The sequence below is a fragment of the Bombyx mori genome, chromosome 13 (assembly GCF_030269925.1).
Source record: "Bombyx mori chromosome 13, ASM3026992v2".
Classification (NCBI taxonomy): Eukaryota; Metazoa; Arthropoda; class Insecta; order Lepidoptera; family Bombycidae; genus Bombyx; species Bombyx mori.
Window position 1 is genome coordinate 13964939 of NC_085119.1, and position 20174 is coordinate 13985112.

At 38.7% G+C, this 20174-nt stretch overlaps 1 protein-coding gene across 1 annotated transcript in view; it reads left to right on the forward strand.

Annotated features, from left to right (window-relative positions):
• The window catches only part of LOC101740011 (phospholipid-transporting ATPase VD), a 76786-nt gene extending 56671 nt beyond the window's left edge, over positions 1-20115 (forward strand). Inside the window, exons 4-16 of the mRNA XM_004927955.5 lie at positions 178-335; positions 550-694; positions 1405-1611; positions 2132-2354; positions 3513-3757; positions 5686-5889; positions 9312-9402; positions 9881-10032; positions 11060-11183; positions 12633-12895; positions 14523-14710; positions 15306-15437; positions 15841-20115. Of these exons, the coding sequence (XP_004928012.3) occupies positions 178-335; positions 550-694; positions 1405-1611; positions 2132-2354; positions 3513-3757; positions 5686-5889; positions 9312-9402; positions 9881-10032; positions 11060-11183; positions 12633-12895; positions 14523-14710; positions 15306-15437; positions 15841-15898 (2190 nt within the window). The 3' untranslated portion in view covers positions 15899-20115. The remainder of the gene's footprint in view (positions 1-177; positions 336-549; positions 695-1404; positions 1612-2131; positions 2355-3512; positions 3758-5685; positions 5890-9311; positions 9403-9880; positions 10033-11059; positions 11184-12632; positions 12896-14522; positions 14711-15305; positions 15438-15840) is intronic.
• The last annotated feature ends 59 nt before the right edge of the window (positions 20116-20174 follow it).

Genomic DNA, 20174 nt, shown 5'->3' on the forward strand with positions numbered 1-20174 from the left:
AAATGCTCGAAATTAAATAATTTTGTTTTCCCTTTGATCTGTCCCCCGTCGGACGGATTCCTTTTGTTTATTTTATACAAAAGCTTAGGTCTTTTATTTATCGATTGAGGCACTACGTAATCTGTCGGGTCAGCTAGTAATTAATATAATTTAACTAAACGAATTCGTTTGGTCCAGGTTCGCGAGTTCCTCTTGATCTTGGCCGTCTGCAATACGGTGGTCGTGAGTCAGCCTCACGTGGACACGATGCAGCTCAGCATGTCGAATTCGGGCGAAGAACTGACGAACAACAGGAAACCATCGAGATCGAATGGTACATTACGATCAAACGACAAGTAAGTGTTGTGGTTTTTTAGCGACCTCGTTGCCAACGGAAGACTGTTGTAAACCTTCGCCTTACGGTTTTATGATATTCGTTTATTGAGTTGGATTTTACGCCGTCATCCGCCAGTTGCGTTAATAATGTATGCACAATAATAGAATTATTGCCGGATTCGTGACCGTACAAAATAATTTTTTGTTGATTCTTAGAAACTGGGCGATTTTCAGGTACGCTCGATTAACGGAATCGCGATCGACGACGCCCTCGCCACCGCCCTCGACCGTTTCCCCCCTGAAGATACGTCTGCCTAAACTGACGTTTGGTAGCAGAGACGACAACACCAGTGAACCGAGTACATCTACTGAACAACAGGTACAAAATGCTTGGACGCTGCACGTAGTAGTGTATAAACAAAACCCTCTTTCTTCTTTGTCTCCATTTTATTCCACTATGTGGGGTTGGCACAGCGGATTTCTCTTTTCCATTTTCCTCTATCAGCCATCATCTCAACACTCACTCGTCTTTCTCTCACATCATCATACACTCCATCCATGTCTTCTTCGGTCGACCTTTTTCCCCTCTACCTTGCACTACCATTTCCATACATCTCCTAGTCACATGCATCTCCTCTCTACGTAACACATGTTCATACACACTAACCGTTCGCTCTGTAATTTATCAAACAAAACCCTCCTCGAAGTCGTTTATTCTTATCGGAGTGGTCGTGGTAAAGTAAAGTAAAAAAAAGAGTGGTTGTTCTTATTAAATCGCGCGTGTAGTTAGTTACCCAGATGTGCTTGGAGTTTCAAAAGAAAATCGTTTAAATATTGTATCGAATTAAAAGCTCTGCTATATCCAACTAAGATCTTTTTTTCGTCAATTTCTTTCCTCAAATGATACTTGGTCGTTTAACAGAGATGACTCTTAGCGATAAGACCGCCCGTTGTAAATAGATACCTTTTATCTTTAATGTATTGTATTTAGTTTGATATTAAATTATTACGCAATAAATCAAATTCTAATGTACTCTAAGAATATTCTGAGCTTAGTTATTTCTGTTTTAAATAATGAATTTGGTGCAGATCGCTCGTTTTGAAGCGGAAAGCCCGGACGAGCTAGCACTCGCTGAGGCGGCTCTCGCGTACGGCTACGAGCTGAGAAGCAGGTCGCCTGACGAGGTCGAGGTCGGGATCAAGGGGGAGGTGAGCCGCCTGAAGGTGCTTCGGGTGCAGCAGTTCGACTCCAACCGGAAATGCATGTCCGTCGCGATGCGGACGCCTACCGGTCAAGTGAGAACTTTAACTTTTTTTTATAAATATTTGGCTCCAACGCCTTTGGCATTGATTTTGCCAATGTCAAAGTATTTACAAAACGACCGGTACTTAACTTTAACTTTATTTCAACACCATATTGTTGCTCGCTGACACAATCCAGAAACACATTTTGGAAAAACAATATCTTTTAAAATGACATAAAGCATTGTGTTATCCGACTTTTTGACGAGGACACCGTTTTAATTTCATGATGCTACAGATTAGCAACGTGGCTGTACACGTTAGATAAATGTGGCAAATTGCAAATTGGTTGTGGATCTCCATAGATAGTCAAATAAAAGTGGAATATTAGGATACTAATGCAGGACTAACAAAATTAAAGAGAATATTATGTAATATATTAAATGAATTAAAATCTTGAATTGTCAATGATTTTGGTCGTAATTTCAATCAAGGAATTTTACCTCTAAATATTTATACATAGATAGATCGGTTCACGTCATAATACAAAATTGTCATTTTTTTTTGTGTCTAGGTAGTTTTGTACGTAAAAGGCGCTGATAGCACAGTGCTGGGCGCCTTGGCACCGATGCGGGCCGGCTCGGCGGAGGCGGCGGCGTGCGAGCGCACCCGCGCCCTCATCAGCGAATACTCGCGCGCCGGCCTCCGCACGCTGGTCATGGCCAAGCGCACCATGCAGCCCGCGCTGTGGGAGGAGTGGCTCGCCAGCCATACCAGAGCCTCGGAGATCGGAGAAGGTAAGATTGACCTTTGTGCTTAGTGCGAGTTTTTTAACGTTCTCGATCGCGTAAAAGCTCCTTTCGTTTGTTGCTAGGAGCGCTGTTCCAACTCCATACAAATCTGAGTTAACTTTTACGCGATCGAGAAAGTTAAAAACTCTTTTTTTTTTAATTGCTTAGATGGGTGGACGACCTCACAGCCCAGCTGGTGTTAAGTGGTTACTGGAGCCCATAGACATCCACAACGTAAATGCGCCACCCACCTTGAGATATAAGTCCTAAGGTCTCAAGTATAGTTACAACGGCTGCCATACCCTTCAAACCAAAACGCATTACTGCTTCACGGCAGAAATATGTTTCTGCTACCGACCTGACATTTGTGAACCTTGAGTATGTTTGTTAGGAAATTGAATAAAACCATACTTTATAGAAGTGAAAAGTGACTTTCAGAATGTTTAATAATTTGCTGTTTTGACTTAACATTATTTTTTTGTGTTCACATTGGTCGATAGAACATGAACCAGAAAAGTTGTATTCGATGTATCAATGTTAAAACGGTAGTGAGGTGCGCATTGTGAAAACGCACAGACTTTTCTATTTCTATCTCGAAGCAATAACGCGTTTCTGTTTGAGTGAATTAAGATAGACGACGAAGCTTTAATCTCAAGGGTCAAGATGGGCGGTAACATGCGGGATGTGTTCAGGAAAAACAAGCAAATTAATTTAAATTTGCTTATTTTTGTGTCGTCGTGGCCTAAAAGATAAGATGTCCGTGCATTCGTATTTAGCGATGCAACGGTGTCCGAATCCCGCAGGCGGGTACCAATTTTTGTAATGAAATACGTACTTCACAAATGTCCACTATTTACTTATATGGTGAAGGATCAGCATCGTGTAATAAAAATCAAACCCGTTAAAATATAATTTGCGTAATTACTGGTGGTAGGACCTCTTGTAATGTGTAATGTACACTTCACGGCATATTTCTGCCGTGAAGCAGTACTGAGACCTTAGAACTCATATCTCAAAGTGGGTGGCGGCGTCTACGTTGTAGATGTCTCTGGCCTCCGGTAACCACTTAACACCATGTGTGCTGTGAGCTCGTCCACCCATCTATGCAATAAATAAATAAAGTTATGCCTATGAAATAAATTGTTCTCATTTTGCTGTGAACAGGCCGCGATAAGAGGATACGCGACTCGCTGACTCGGCTCGAGAGTGCCCTGACGCTGGTGGGGGCCACGGGGGTCGAGGACCGGCTGCAGGAGGACGTGCCGCGCACCGTCCGGGCGCTGCTCGACGCCGGGATCATCGTGTGGGTGCTGACCGGGGACAAGCCGGAGACCGCCATCAACATAGCGTACTCCGCCTCTCTGTTCTCACAGAGCGACCGGCTGTTGCACCTCATGTCCAGGGATAAGGTCGGTTTCAATATATATAGTATACTAGTAGTGGTTACTTTTATTTAGTGTTTATGAATCTATACTAATATTATAAAGCTAAAGAGTTTGTTTGTTTGAACGCGCTAATCTCAGGAACTACTGGTCCGATTTGAAAAATTCTTTCAGTGTTAGATAGCCCATTTATCGATGAAGGCTATAGGCTATAACATCACGCTCAGACCAATACAAGTGGAGCACCAATAAATAATGTTTTAAAATCGGGGTTATTTTTACCTTTTGAGATTCTTCGCTGCGTACGCTGCAAAAACGGTTAAAGTTTCGCTAAAATAATGTATGACAGAATTATTCCCCTTTAAAAGATCTAAAAAAAGTCCGTGCGTATGTCTATATGTTAAGGTTGGCTCGCTATAACGTTTTTTATTCTAACCAAATTTGTTCTAAAATAAAGCATTATTTGTGAACTATTCCACGCGGACGAAGTCGCGAGCAAAAGCTAGTATTAAATAATTTAATTTAGTCATCAGAGTTTTGTAACTGATTAAAGATATTGACAAGTTAATTACCTAAAGGAAAGTACCTACCTAACAACTAAACAGTGCCAGCCCTATCGAAAACTCTATTTTCCCCATACGTGACCCGATATATACTGGGTGTTAGGAGACCGCTTTCGAAGACGAAGTCAGACGATAGTACTAATGACAGCTTTGATGATGGGACGGAAAAAAAATTTAATTGCTTAATTTGTTTTTTAGTAATGTATTATTTATGAAACTATCGTTTCATTTAGTTGTACTAATAAGATGAAGCGTAAATAATGCTAATAAAACGTTTTAAAAATATGTTTTTTTTTCAAAATCAGGATCGATTTTTTTCCGTCCCATCATGAGAGGTGTCATTAGTACTATGGTCTGTCTTCATTTTCGGAATCGATTTCCTAACACCCAGTATATATATATATTTTTTTATTTATTGCCTAGATGGGTCGACGAGCTCACAGCCCACCTGGTGTTAAGTGGTTACTGGAGCGCATAGACATCTACAACAACGTAAATACCGCCATCCACTTTGAGATATGAGTACTAATGTCCCAGTATAGTTACAACGGCTGCCCCACCCTTCAAACCGAAACGCATTACTGCTTCACGGCAGAAAAAGGCAGGGTGGTGGTACCTACCCGTGCGGACACACAAGAGGTCCTATCACCAATAAAATATAACCAATTTTTTTTCAATTTAACAACACAAATTCAATGCTACATATCAACACATAACCAATGCCGTCAGTAATGCATCTTTCAATTAGCTCTATTCAATGTATGGTGATTAATCCAAATTGAGATCTACTTTCATCTTTATAGATGCATCGTCTTGCATCCATGTAATAATTACTCATATCAATGCACATACAGATCGCTATTAAGAATATAATTAAAAGTTATCTCGAATTAGTTCAGCGGAACGGTGTATATATAGTTCCGTCGTACTCCCATTCCTCTTGGAGAAAAATATTTAAAGTGTATTTATTACACCAATGATAAATTGCAGTTTTTATTCAAGCAATTTTAACGAATTCCAGTAATAAAGTGAAAACTTCTCTTTAGTTCAATCGTTGTGATGTGAAATTCGATGAAACGAAAAAACGACACTAAAACGAGACAAACATATATACGTCTGTAAGATTTAGCCCAAGAGAGAGTGAGATAGATTACTTCTGTCACTGTCTGATTCTTTTCTTCATTACCAATTTGGTTAACCAAAAGGAGTAGAACTACATGTTCTTTAAATGTAGTTCGAGAGGAGAACCTCTTAATTTGGCGTGGACAGTACAATACAAGATCGTTTTATTGTATTCTAGGTATTATTGATGATCATGAGTGTCTTTTCGTATTACAAAGGTTATAGGAAGATTGGTATCAGGGAATGCAATAAAATAAATCCTTCGTACAGGAGCACGCGGAGTCCACGATCAAGAGTTACCTGGAGGGGGGTGTGGGGGGTGCGGGGCGCGCGCTGGTGGTGGACGGGCGCACGCTCACGTACATCCTGGACCGGCGCTCGGGGCTGGTGGCGCCGTTCCTGTGTCTGGCGCGGCGCTGCTCCGCCGTGCTGTGCTGCCGCGCCACGCCGCTGCAGAAGGCCTGCATCGTCAAGGTCTGCACACTATATATTAAACTCCTCGAGTGATGTCAGGGAGCAGGCGCAAGACAGGGTCAAGTGGAGGCAACTTGTGAGGACCCTATGTACCAGTGGGTTACCCTAGGAGTACAACAACAACAACAGACATTACTCTCGAAATCGAAGCTATTGAAGAACCACACTATATCCCCGATCATTGTTCTCGTCGAACTCATCGCTTGCGACGAAGGGCTCGGCGAGTAAACTAACCCACAGACACGCTATCAGTCAAAGCTATCAGCTTAGATAGAAAAATTAAATTATATATATATATACAACATGTAACATATTTAACGCACACCCTCAAACACCCCAATTAGACTTTAATAGTATAAACGCTATGCATACACCAAATATTATTTATATGTGCGTTAACATTGATTATTTGTGAAATTAGTTATTCCAATTTCGTGGAAATAAAATGGTCACCGATTCACACGCACTCCGCTGCGCACGCACACACAGACACCTACTCGCCGCGCCCCTTGTTCAATGCACTTTAATGACCGTTTTCGTATTTGTTGTTTTATTTTAGATAATACTGCAATGTCACTTTTCACTTTATCAAAGGCGGTTATTATCTTATTCTTTAGTTCTTCGGCACTTATTGTCTGTGTGTTATAAACTAGCGATTTAATTCGCCCCCACAAAAAAAAGTCGAGAGGCGTCAAATCAGCTGATCTAGGAGGCCACTGACCGAAAAGACATAGCGAAATACGGGAGATATTTTATTTGCACTATCACTTGACCTCTTATCGATAAGGTGGACGCGGCGTGACTGACTTGTCAAAAATATTTTGTTGACTTCGTTGTTTAGATTTTTCTTTGATCACCGCCGACGCAACCGCGTCGCATCGGGATTAGCCTGCCGTTTATTGTAAGAATATTAAGCCGACGAAAGAAAGGGATAGTAATTATTTTTGTATTACGTGGTTTTCTTTTATGTATTGTAGTGTTGCTGTGTGCCGGCGGTCGCTGTTCGTATTGTGTGCGTAGGTATTTTATTTTGTAATATAGCAATATTAGCCTTGAAATAAGTATCAGATTTATTTAATTAAATAATATATTTTTTTACTAATTAGATATTTCATTTTAAAAAGTCTTAATACCCTGACTTACGTTCCATTTTCGTTTCTATGAACTGTTTAGCTAGCTGTGTAGGGTGACTGTAATTTACTTAGTTTCAAATAAATTTTAGAAAAAAAATTTGGTACATAAAAAACAATCAAAATCGATCCAGATTCCGATTCTGAACAAATTACTTTCAGGGTGTGCGTTAATTATGTTACATGTTGTATATATTATGGCCATCGAGTCCTAAAAATGTTCAGTATAATTTTTTCTATCTTTGTACATATTCAGAAATAAATCAAAACACCAACTTAAAAATAAACTTAAAGTATGTAATGTCATTGATATCCGACATTATAATCGAGAATCGCTCTCTGTGAAGATTTTGTGGGTCGACAATCTTAAACAAAACAAAATAATATCCTAACACATACAAATTGGGAATGCTGTAATTCAATATTACTCTGTGGATAATAGAGTATAGGAAATATTGTATTTCATCATCATCATCATCATCATCATCATCAACAGCCCACAAGTAGTCCACTGCTGGACATAGGCCTCTCCCAATCCACACCTCTGAGCCCGGTCTTCGGCTCTAATAGAAAATATGTACTGTATTTGATACGAAAATAATTGTTCACTCTGACAGAATTCTTTTCAAACGATAACGCCAGTAATTGTTTCACACGCTTTTATTGCTACCTTGATTATCATTTAAAATTCTAATTTGCGAAGTAAATTGTGGTGGTAGTATTGAGAAATTTTCAATTAAATCCCACCACGGTATGCTTTCAAAAGTGATTCATGCTTGGACCGTTTGCAGTTTGCAATTATCAAAAACTTCTTTGCCTCCAATTTACCTTTGTTCAATGATGATGAAATTTCTTTGAGCTACGTTAATAAAAGTGATTAAAAATAGAATTGAAGTCGTCGTGGCCTAAGGGATAAGACATCCGGTGCATTCGTATCGAGCGATGCACTGGTGTTCGAATCTCGTAGGCGGGTACCAATTTTTCTAATGAAATATGTACTCAACAAATGTTCACGATTGACTTCCACGGTGAAGGAATAACATCGTGCAATAAAAATCAAACCCGCAAAATTATAATTTGCGTAATTACTGGTGGTAGGACCTCTTGTGAGTCCGCACGGGTAGGTACCACCGCCCCGCCTATTTCTGCCGTGAAGCAGTAATGCGTTTCGGTTTGAAGGGTGGGGCAGCCGTTGTGACTATACTGAGACCTTAGAACTATATCTCAAGGTGTGTGGCGCATTTACGTTGTAGATGTCTATGGGCTCCAGTAACCACTTAACACCAGGTGGGCTGTGAGCTCGTCCACACAAATAAGCAATAAAAATAATAATAATAATAATAATTAACATATTATCACAAAAATAATGTGTTTTAATTAAAATTTTCTTTTTGCTTTGTTGCTTTTTTACCAAAGGAGGCAGGTTTTTATCGAACGTAATATATATGTCGCAGGCAATTTGTATGGTTCCGCCGTTTACAAACGGCGTCGGCATTATAAAAACGCTCGCCGATATGTAAAATGTCGAAGGCAAAATGATAACTCGTTCAATTGTTATAATTTCGACATTGGTTGTAGTTTTAGGGTGACCATAATATACATGCTTATACATATGTCTATTTTTATGGTTCGCTCTACATCCTAAATCTTTTTAAAATGTTGGAACGTATAGGGTGGTATTAGATTCAATGACGTAGGATATAATATTTTACGGCGACATTTAGATTACACAAAAATATGTTTAATTTTTTTATTTGTCCCCATATATAATACTTTTTAGTAACATTCATTTTGTATTAATGTTTTTAGTAAATTACAGGTTTACTATAGATTATTTTTGGTTTTTAAAGTTTCAATTTTTTTTTTTATTACTTAGATTATTAATTTATTTTATCCTGGATCGATTCATATATATTATCTATATTCCTGTCAATAACTCTCCACCTTCTTTGAGGGATTTTACTACTTAGTTTTGCGGCGAGTGCCTGTGGGATTTGTTGCTATCAAATTTACACACTACAAGCTTTTTTAGGCTCTGCTATCTCTAATATAATTAAGTAGTCAAACCCAGTCTGCTATGCTGGCGATGCTTAACTTGGCATTGATCCGATTTCTGCCAATAAATACCAATCTTCGACTGGGCCAGTTTGAAGGTTACCTAAAAATGATAGTCATAGAAGTCAGGCCCTTTCGGAATCTATAGGGAACACACACACATCAACTATAGATTCCACATCATAACAACCTTATAGATTGTTTTGTTATTGTTCGGCTATCGCTGGTTGGTTGCAGGCGGTGAAGGAAGAGCTCGGCGTGACGACCCTGGCCATAGGCGACGGCGCCAACGACGTCTCCATGATACAAACGGCTGACGTCGGCGTCGGTACGTGTCGGTCGCTCTGAACTAATTAATAACTGCTTGTTACTACCCAATTAACGTTGACCTTCTAATGTTTTAATTGAGTTTAATGTAAAACTAATTTCATTTAAATCTCCAAAGTAGTTTTGTCTGACGTTAACAGACCTCACAGATCGAAGTGTTGATTTAAATAAATATTTGAAGAAACATTGCTAAATTGTTCATCGATATAGACGTCTCATTCATTAAATGTGTCTATCTCTTTCAGTTTCTTTCTCCAATAGCTTTTAAATGATTATTTTAGAGCGTGTACGGATAGGCATCGTCAATCTGGATATCCATATGAATAGGCATCATCAATCTGTTTATTTCTCACGCTTGAGATTCAGAAGACCTCATGCCTCAAGACGGGCGGCGATTTGCCCCTTGACATCTGTCTCATTGAGATTCCACACACAAAAACTCTTCTTCTACAAGTGAACCAAATTTTTTTTCCGTCCAGGTCTGTCTGGCCAGGAAGGTATGCAGGCGGTGATGGCTTCGGACTTCGCGCTGTCGAGGTTCAAGTTCATAGAGCGGCTGCTGCTCGTACACGGACACTGGTGCTATGACCGGCTCGCCAGGATGATACTGTATTTCTTCCTCAAAAATGCCGTGAGTAGACCACACATTTCGGATCTGGTTTTGTTTAGAGGAACGATGGTGTATGAGCAATAGCAGGATATCAGCGTTGGCATCTATAGTGCTGGCAAGTTACACTCATATTGAGTTATATAACAGATTTTGTTACTTTTGTTTTTTTTACTACGTAACTTATATGTGTTTACTGGCGGTAGGATGTCTTGTGAGTCCGCACGGGTAAGTATTACCACTTGACCACCCCGTCTATTTCTGTCGTGTAGCAGCAATGCGTTTCGGTTTGAAGGGCGGGGCAGCTGTTATACTATTAAAACTGAGAACTTGCAAATCATGCATTTACGTTGTAGGTGTCTATGGGCTCCGGTAAACACTTAACATCAGGTGGGGCGTGGGTTCGTCCATTCATCGAAGCAATAAAAATAAAAAGTTGACATCAGCTTTGAGAAGGGCCGGATAACCTGTTAATATACTATTGTGTATTTTTTTCTGGTTTATTTTAATAGATGACTACAAATATTGTCAATAGTAGAACACCGAAACATACCTGCCGTGTTTTTTTTTCAGAATTTTTAGGAGTTTTCTAGAAGATATCGCTTTTATTAAAAATATAGCCTGTTGTATGAATGATATTTACCTATTTACTGATGTCGACGTCGCCCAAAACACGTCGTTACGGATCCTCCCGATCCATTAACGGTGCTTTGCGGTACCATAAGCACCGGTCACCGTCCTCGTCGAACCCGTCGCTTGCGACAAAGGGCTCGACGGGCGAATTAACCCACAGACACAGCCCACTGAGTTTCTCGCCGGATCTTCTCGGTGGGTCGCGTTTCCGATCCGGTGGTAGATTCTGCGAAGCACGGCTCTTGCTAGGGCCAGTGTTAGCAATACTCCGGTGTGAGCCCCGTGACCTCACCTACACGTTAGGGTGAAGCTGAAATAGCCTCTCAAGGCTATCAGCATAGGTAGGGAAAAAAAAGTACCTAAAGTATGCTATCTCTGTCTCATTCCGTCTCTCAACTGTTTGTACAATTTCCAACAGACGTTCGTGTTCATGGTGTTCTGGTACCAGCTGTACTGCGGCTTCTCAGCTACGGTGATGATCGACCAGCTACACCTCATGGCCTACAACCTCATGTTCACCGCGCTACCACCCATCGTCATCGGTAAGCTCTCATCTACTCCAAACTTATAATTTGCGTAATTACTGGTGGTAGGACCTCTTGTGAGTCCGCGCGGGTAGGTACCACCGCCCTGCCTATTTCTGCCGTGAAGCAGTAATGCGTTTCGGTTTGAAGGGTGAGACAGCTGTTGTAACTATATTTTGGTGGCGCATTTACGTCGTAGCGGCTATGGGCTCCAGTAACCACTTAACACCAGGTGGGCTGTGAGCTCGTTCACCCATCTCAGCAATAAAAAATAAAAATAAAATAAAAATGTGGAACTTCTATAGCTGCACATAAAACTGTATGCTGGCGTATGAGGCCGTCAGTGCAAAAGTGGCCCAAGCTTACCATAGATAATGAGGTTTGAATTTACTTTTACACCACTGCTTCGTAGGTAAAAACAAAACGCGCAAAAATAATGTTTTCGAAACCATCTGCAATCTATGGCTGAAGCTAGGGATAGACAGGCTTTGGATCAAAGTTTATTACGTTTTAAATAAATTACAATATATAAGCACACAATTTTAGATTCGTTTTTTTATTGGCGCGGTTTATATCAAAATTTGAATTGGAATGAACACTAGTAAGTTTTTTTTGTACCTCTCTAGCAAACAACAAAGCCATAGATTCTTATTTACATTTTTTGTTTTAATTTTAATTTTAGTTTATACTCCTGCTCATAAGGGGCTTAAAACCTGGTTTACGCATTCATTCCGAGCCTCTTTATCATACCAGTAAGTTGTTACATATTATGTAGCGTGCAACACTGGGTCGCATTCGGGCGTCATCGGATGCGATCGGAGTTCCCGAACGCGCAGGTGTCCCGTGACGTCATGTAACGATATTCGCGCTCGTCGATTTAAGTTTATTGTAAAAACGTAATTTTTAGTTTCATTTCGTATCTTGTAGTGCCTAGCGTTGTTTACTCTTTTTGATGTGAAACATCTATAGCCGCACGTAAAACCGATTTCTGGCGTGGCGACGCGTCGCCATGCGCAATCGACTGTGCGTTCTCTCCCACTCGATCCGGCGTTAAGCCATCTCTCTCCCTACACTGAGCTCGGATACCTATAGTGTGTACTCCGTAGTGTATACAGTGTTGTTTACTACAGTACACATAACCTGTGTTTTACTTGAAAACAAATTAAGTAATTTTTCGTAATATTTTATTTTATTAGTTCCTATCACAATCTGTTCTTTTCTGTATATTACTTTTACAAAATAATGTCGATGTTTCACATCTGCCAGGCGTCCCGTGACGGCTCACATTTTTTTGTTTATATTATAACATTGTACACATTATATAAGTATATGGTTGAATTGGTGTGTTTGACTTTTATGTGTTCGGAGCATAATATTCCGAGAATACGAACAACAAACCACACATACAATACACTAGTAAGTTGGAATCGTGATGTGTGAGTGGTGTCGGTGGGGTTGCGTGTGCAGGTGCGTACGACCGCGTGGCGCCGGCGTCGCTGCTTGGCGAGGTGGCGGGGCTGTACGGCGCGGCGCGGCGCGGTCTCGCCTACCGCCCGCACTCCTACTGGCTGGTGCTCGCCGAGTCGCTCTACATCAGCCTCGTGGTGTTCTTCAGCGTCGCGACCGCCTACTGGGACTCCGCCGTCGACATCTGGTCCTTCGGCCTCTGCTGCATGACCTGCTGTCTCGTCGTCATGCTGGTCTACGTCGCCATCGAGACCAGGAGCTGGGTAAATTACTTTTTGTTCTTCACATCAACAGTTAACACGTTCATAATGCTATAAATGTAAAGAAAAACCTTTGTCATTTAAAACTCTTTTAATTTTTCTTCAGTGTCATGGACTGATGTATGTCATTCAATAAAAATAACCTTCAATTTTGTTGTTACATATATTAATATTGTTTAAAATATTAATTTTAAAAGGGATTTAAGAGCTTTAGACGTTGTTTTCTTATTATATCACAGATACAATTAAGTATTTTATTGTCTAATCATTCTGAAATGCTTCATATCATTATATAAATAATAAATAAAAATAAGTTTCTGGTGAAAGCTAATCCAAGTACGAAACCTTAACATGTGTCTCACGCGTTATGTGAAATTAATTCAGCCCCTGTAGACTATTTTAGTACAATTTCATCTTGAGTTAGAAAAAATATAAAAATAACCATTCTATATCGATAACACCAAGAATATCATGTGGTCCACTTGACAAAAACATGAAAAAGGCGACTGAGGTATAAGGACCAGAGAACGCAATCGCCTATCCATTATGTCTCCAAATGAGTGGAGGAGTTTATAGTATAATGTTGGACTCGACTAACCACTTAACAATATATGCACCGTGAACTCATTCATGCCTTAAGGCAAATTATAAGATTGTACACACAGGTATAATGACTTAAAACTAAACTTTCATGCAGCTTTTCTTCCCGAAACTAGTAAGTGTGGCACAGAGTGTCTAGTCGCTGTGTGACCGTGTGAATGTGTGACGCTTACCGTTCCTTACTGTCTTACTGCTTTTAGATGATTCACACGCATTCTAAATGTTTTCTAGAGCAAAAAAAAAAAGTGTTCTGTTTAGATTTATTCATTTTGACAATGACCTACGGTAATTAAGAACGATAAAGTCCAATTGAAACTAGTCCATTTAAGAGTAGTAAGGTGTCATTGTACGATTAAAAAAAAATCTTCTTTCTAAAACAAGTGGTAGGGGAATGACATGCCGGAAAAATCGCGACCGAACTGAAGTATGCGATGACCGAAAATTAAACTAATTTTAAGGTTTAATTTTCATTTTAATATTTCCGGTGTTTCGATTACTTTACAATTTTCGTGGCCGCGAACAATGGTAGTCTTTTGAATATTCTGCCACTATCGCCTATTTCTCGATAAAAATATTGCTAGACTCAATATCATAATTGAATTAAATTTAAAATTACTTAATATTTATGAGCAACGATGCACACTGTGAATATAATTTGAGTCTATTCGTCATCGTCCTCGTCGAACCCGTCGCTTGCGACGAAGGGCTCGACGAGTAAATTAACCCACAGACAGCCCACTAAGTTTCTCGCCGGATCTTCTCAGTGGGTCGCGTTTCCGATGCGGTTTGTCATTTCTTTCTCTTTTCTTTTCTCGCCGGATCTTCTCAGTGGGTCGCGTTTCCGATGCGGTGCGATAGATTCTGCAAAGCAGTGCTCTTGCTAGAGTTCGTGTTAGCAACGTCGTCAGGTTTGAGCCCCGTGAGCTCACCTACTAGTTAAGGTTACGCTGTAACAGCCTCTCAAGGCTATAAGCTTAGGTAGAAAAAAAAACGATAAAAAGTTGTATAACAATAAACATTCTATTTACAGACAATAATTCAAGTGTTCGCCCTGACCGGTTCCTTGATGTCGTTCTTCTTGTTAACGATGGTGTACCAGACGGTGTGCAGGCCGTGCCTCGGGATGCCCTCCACCTATGGAGTCATGATGAACACAGTCAAAGATCCGACCTACTGGCTGTTGCTCGTATTGACCACGGTCGCTGCATTGGCGCCCAGGTATGTCGCGTGTGAGCTCTAAATTTAAAAAACATGGTTTTTTTTTAAATTTGCCTACCGCTACCGTAAAATGGGAGGAATCGGGACACTTTTTTTGTAGTTATAGTAATAAAACGAAGATCATAATTGTTCCGGTAGTTTAAATTTTCATTTATAAAGCACTAAGATGGAGTTATTAAAGAATAATAATAAAAATTTGCAAAACCCACTTGTCCCTATTTACCTAGGCGTTGGGGTGAATCTGGTCGCTTAAAGGGACAATAAAGTTTTTCGATAGGGCTGGCACTATTTAGTTGTTAGGTAAGTACCTAACTTTACCTAGGTACCTAGGTACCTAATTAACTTTTAAAAATCTTTCTTGAGTTACAAAACTTTTATGACTAAATTAAAATATTTAATATTCTTAAACACGAAATACAAGTTATTTTCAGTTCAACAAAGTTAAATTTAACAACTCAACAAAAGTATTGTGGCATCTCAGATTTGTCCCTATTCCCACCAATCTAGTGTACTAATGTATTTGTTATTGTGGTATCGTTACCTCGCGGAGTTCTCACGGCGGATACCGCCAGCAGTACAGTGTCTCGATGCGCAGGTTGTCGTACCACGCCATCCGCAACTCGGTGCGGCCGGGCACGCTGCGGCGCGCGGTGGCGGCGCGGCGCCGGCCCCGCCTGCCCTACGCCGCGCACTACCGCTCCGCGCACGCGCAGGCGCACGTCTACAGGTACGCACGCACACGTGTACGGTTTTTTTTTACCTAAGCTGATGGCGTTAAGAGGTCATTTCAACGTTACGATTGTATGATTTGGAAAGGTTTTAAGTTAGCGCGGGCCGCGTGAGCGAACACTATACTTGCATAGGTCATGACGTATACAAGTTTTGTCGAGTGTCACCTTATTTCTAAGGGACAATTTACTTTGCTTGCAAATCATTGGATAAACGTATACGGGTACGCATACAGACGTCTTATAAGTACTATTAGGTACGCACACACGCTCTACAGGTACGCCCGCATACGTGTACGGGTACGCACGCACACTCTATAAGTACGCATGTAAACACGGACATGTCCACAGACGTGTTGGATTTCTGAATTGCAATAGAATTATGATTGATTTCGTTTGCAGGTCGACGGATGAAGATGGACTGCAGAAGAGCAGCGCGGACGTGGCGGCGGTCACGTGACGCAGCCAGCGGTGCGGCCTGCTCGCGGCCTGCGGTCTCTGTGTGCTCGCCCTCCCGCGGCGCCCGGCGTCTTGAACCTTACCCACCACGCCTCCACCAGCCGCTATTTTTGTTAGTCTAAACATAATCCCTAATACTAAACTGGGACAGCCCTAGCGATTGCCACCGCGGGTTAGTTAAATGTGGATAAGGTGTCATGATCGGATCTTGCTTCTCGACGGGTCTGAGGAAGCCTCCAACAATCCTCCCAAGGGATGTGTCACAGTACTGGAAGGATTTTAGGCTTGTCATTTACGGGTCTCGTTGCCCTCAAACTATGAAAGGCGGGGGGGTTCGGTCAATATTGGACAGTTTCTCATGTTGCCTGTTCTCTAGTGCTTACGTGAGGAAAAAACTTTGAATGTTTGTGGATCAAGTGAAAAATGTGTGATGTAGTGCTTTATGGGACAAAGTGGGACCAAGGCGTCACGTTCAGTTACCAATTGTTTTGTACAGTATAAACATTATCTTATTTACGATTGTTGCATCGCTTCAAGCGAAATGTTTAATTGTTATAAAGTGAAAAAATGGTTTTATCGACTTACGTACCATACGTTCGTCTTGTTTGGCTTTTGCAAAACGAAAAGTTTCACTGTAAAAGCCATGATTAGTTATGACGTATACACGTCAAAGATATTTATTTATGGTAACAAGAAATGAGAGTTAATAAATCGATAAATATTTTTTGTTTTGACGAGTTTTTATATAGTTTGAGCCCACGCCGCATGTTTAATAGAATTCCAATTTGAGTCTGTTCAATAAGTCAATATAAGGTTTTCATTACACTTTTTATTTGTACATTTCAAAATGAACAGTATTTCTTTTGAGATCTGACATTTTTAAAGTGTTTATTTGACTCGTTCTTATCTTTATACATTCTATTGAATCGCGATGCCTCCAATGAACACTACTCTAACTAAAAAAATTTAAATTGTCGTTTTTCACACAAATCGCTACACTATTTTAAAAGTATTACAAATTCATTATTGATGGGGTTCGAAGCAAGAGTAAATCAGTTAGTTACACAAGAAAAAACCATAAATATATCTGCAATAATAATCAACTTTTTTCGTTTAAACGCTCCTCCTGTAAACCTACGAATTTGGAGTTGGAGTAGTGTTCATTGGAGGCATCGGTTTGATCTAGTCTCCGCAGTACATAGTACTTAATGAGTTGTGTAACTTAATTAAAAAGTCAACCGGTCACGTACAATAGATACATTCCTAACATTAATAGTTATTTATCGATAAAATTAACACAAATTTGTTTGTTTGACGTAGAGAGGATCGTACAGAGTAAATATTGCCAGAACTAAATTTAACGTTAACATCGATACATGCACTCAATAAAATGTGGATATGTCCTATATAGAATCGAAATAAATAAATCACTTTAATTATTAAACATATTATGTAGATTATTTTTCAAAGGCAAAATGCAGTCTTGGTATTTTTAAAAATTCTCATTTTACTTCGCCATAAAAATATAGCGCCCATTATAGCGATAAGAGTCTTAATAAAAATAAAATAAAAACTATCTTGCCTTACTTCGTTTTTGTACGTATTTAGTTTTCGCAAATGCCCGTTTATATACACGAACACATCAAGGGGTATTCATGATAAAGTTCTGCCAATTCATATTAATCATAATAATTAATAAATTTCCGTACTTAGTATTAACCGTGTATATGAGATGTACATACTGTACATTTATGTGCCAGGTTTCGTGGATTTATAAGTTTTAGTGTCTTCAACGTATGCTGTTTCACGAAGGCGAATTTAAATTAAAGATTTAAAAAAACAATTCTGACGGCGTTCCGTATCAAAAGCAGTCATAAACACATCGGACATACGAATAAAAAAAAATCGGTTGCCTGTAAAGTCGGTTTACGGACGATAGTTGAACGTGACAACGTCATAAGAAAATACGCCTCAGAGCGAGGTAACGCCGCATGAGTCATGTTTTTTCGTGCGTGCAGCCGGCTCCATCGAATAAAATTATAAGACGTTGTCACGTCAAAAAAAATTTCCGAAACAATGAACATAATAAGATTTTTTTTTAAAAGTTAAGTTTTGCAGCGTGTCTGCCTTTGGATAGCTGGCTCATTCAATCTTTCGCATTTATTGTTAGAGTAAAAGAAACACACTAGCGGCGGTTACTGATCGAACCATATTTTTTTTAAGATTCGTATTTCATTTGCGAGGATATGTAACTTCTAGAATTATATTTGTACTACAGATTTTTAAGCAACGTTCGTAATATAAAGTTTAAGCAATATTATAATGTGCTCTGCGCAATGTAATGAACACTTAAATTTAACAGATATACGAGGTCAATGATCTCTGCAATTGAATGTTTTTTTTTTTGTTTAAATTGATTGAGCTTAGCTTAACGATTACCTCACACCCTTGTTAAACTGATATATGTTTTTCCTATTTAAATGTTCATTTTTGTGTTTAATAATCGTGTGAAACGTGTTTCGATTTGTCAATATCCGTATTTATCAATGCGACCGTTAAGTCATATTTGATTCAAATTTCAAATTTGTAAAAAATTGTTTCCACTCCCTGGATGGGACGTTTAGAAATGTTTCAGTGACTATTCCTATACATTATAAAATTGCTTTTAACAAAAATAATCTATCACCTCTCCTAATTGTAGTTAGTCATCTCGATATAAATACATATTTTTATGCATCAAAACCCCATAAACCAACGATAGTTTAAACGTGTGATAGATGATACTAATATATTGTATTTTTGTAGGTGATTAGTATGTGATGTCGTTTGGCTTCCTTCTCTAATATAGTTATTTAATCGATAGTTAAACTGTTGCCTTGCCCGAGACTGCACCCGATGTTGGGGCAAAACTTACAAACAACGAGAGGTACATTCGTGAACTAAAAGTAGCATGTAAGATGTTTCAATATGGCACGCTTCATAAAATAAACCGATGGAGATTATCACCACCGCGCATATTGCAATAACCTATTTTATTTATTTATTTAAAGAACTATTATTAAAATCTCTTGATCAACAAATACTTTTAAAAAAGATATATAAACATTTATGTATACCTAATGTCAAATATTACAAAATAAAACACACGAGTAGGTATAATCTGTGACATGATGTGATTAATTTATTTGCATTGGCTTAAAGGACTTTGTTGCCAAAGCCAGTAAAATTTATAAAAAAAAATATTTGCATTTAACAAGTCTTTATGCCTTTCCAGTTGGAAAAATAAAACTACTATCTACTACTACTTAAGTTCCTATACTTGCTTGAGAGATCACCTTTGGAATACTTTAATTAATAAATAATTGAAAAATACATATAATTATGTGTGTGTGTGTACTCGTATAAGAGTAATATTTACCGAGCTTGAATAATAAAACACATCACCCTGATTTGGAACATCGCTTTTGATATAATTTTTTTAACTTTAATTTCCACACATTTTCCTAGTGTTCTCTGAAGTGCCTTGAATAATTTTTTCGGATAGTTTACGCGTACCTCTCGACAAACTTTCTACGTGAGTATTATGATTCCTAAAAGATTTGACTATTTTGTACTATCGTTCTAGTTATGTAAATAGAGACAAATATATTTCTATATGAAAAATATTATAACGTGTACACTAGAATATTTTTTATATTAAAATAATAACGAAAAAAAAAACGTGTAAATAACTTTTATTCTAAGACTGTTGTTTATTTAAAATCTTTAATTTGTTCAGTTGAAACTATTAAATAGGATATTATGATGAATGTTTGTATTTTCCAGTCATTCTTTGATAGCTGAGGTACCTTGGTATTTCTTGCCATATTAAAAAAAAACCTTGATACGGTGTGAATGCTTTGAATTTTTTTTTCTATTTTAGTAAAAATGTTTTAATATGATTATTCTAATTATTTAACTAGTCTACCAACGAAAAATGAGTGGTAAATTAAGTTTTTTTTTTAATTAATATGATAATTCCTTATGTTTTATGCGTTTAATTTTCTCATCAGTATTTTAATCTCTTTTCATTTGTTTCAAAATATGCATTTATTTTTTTGTGATACGTTCTCTAATTTACTTTGTCTCAACAGACAATCATCTAATAATGACTTGAAAATACATAAAAAACATATTGAATGTGTTGTTTTTATAATAACAAAATATTTAATTTTATTATGAATTTCGTTTCATTTTCCCCTTTGTTTAATATTATAAGATTTTAATCATATCATTTG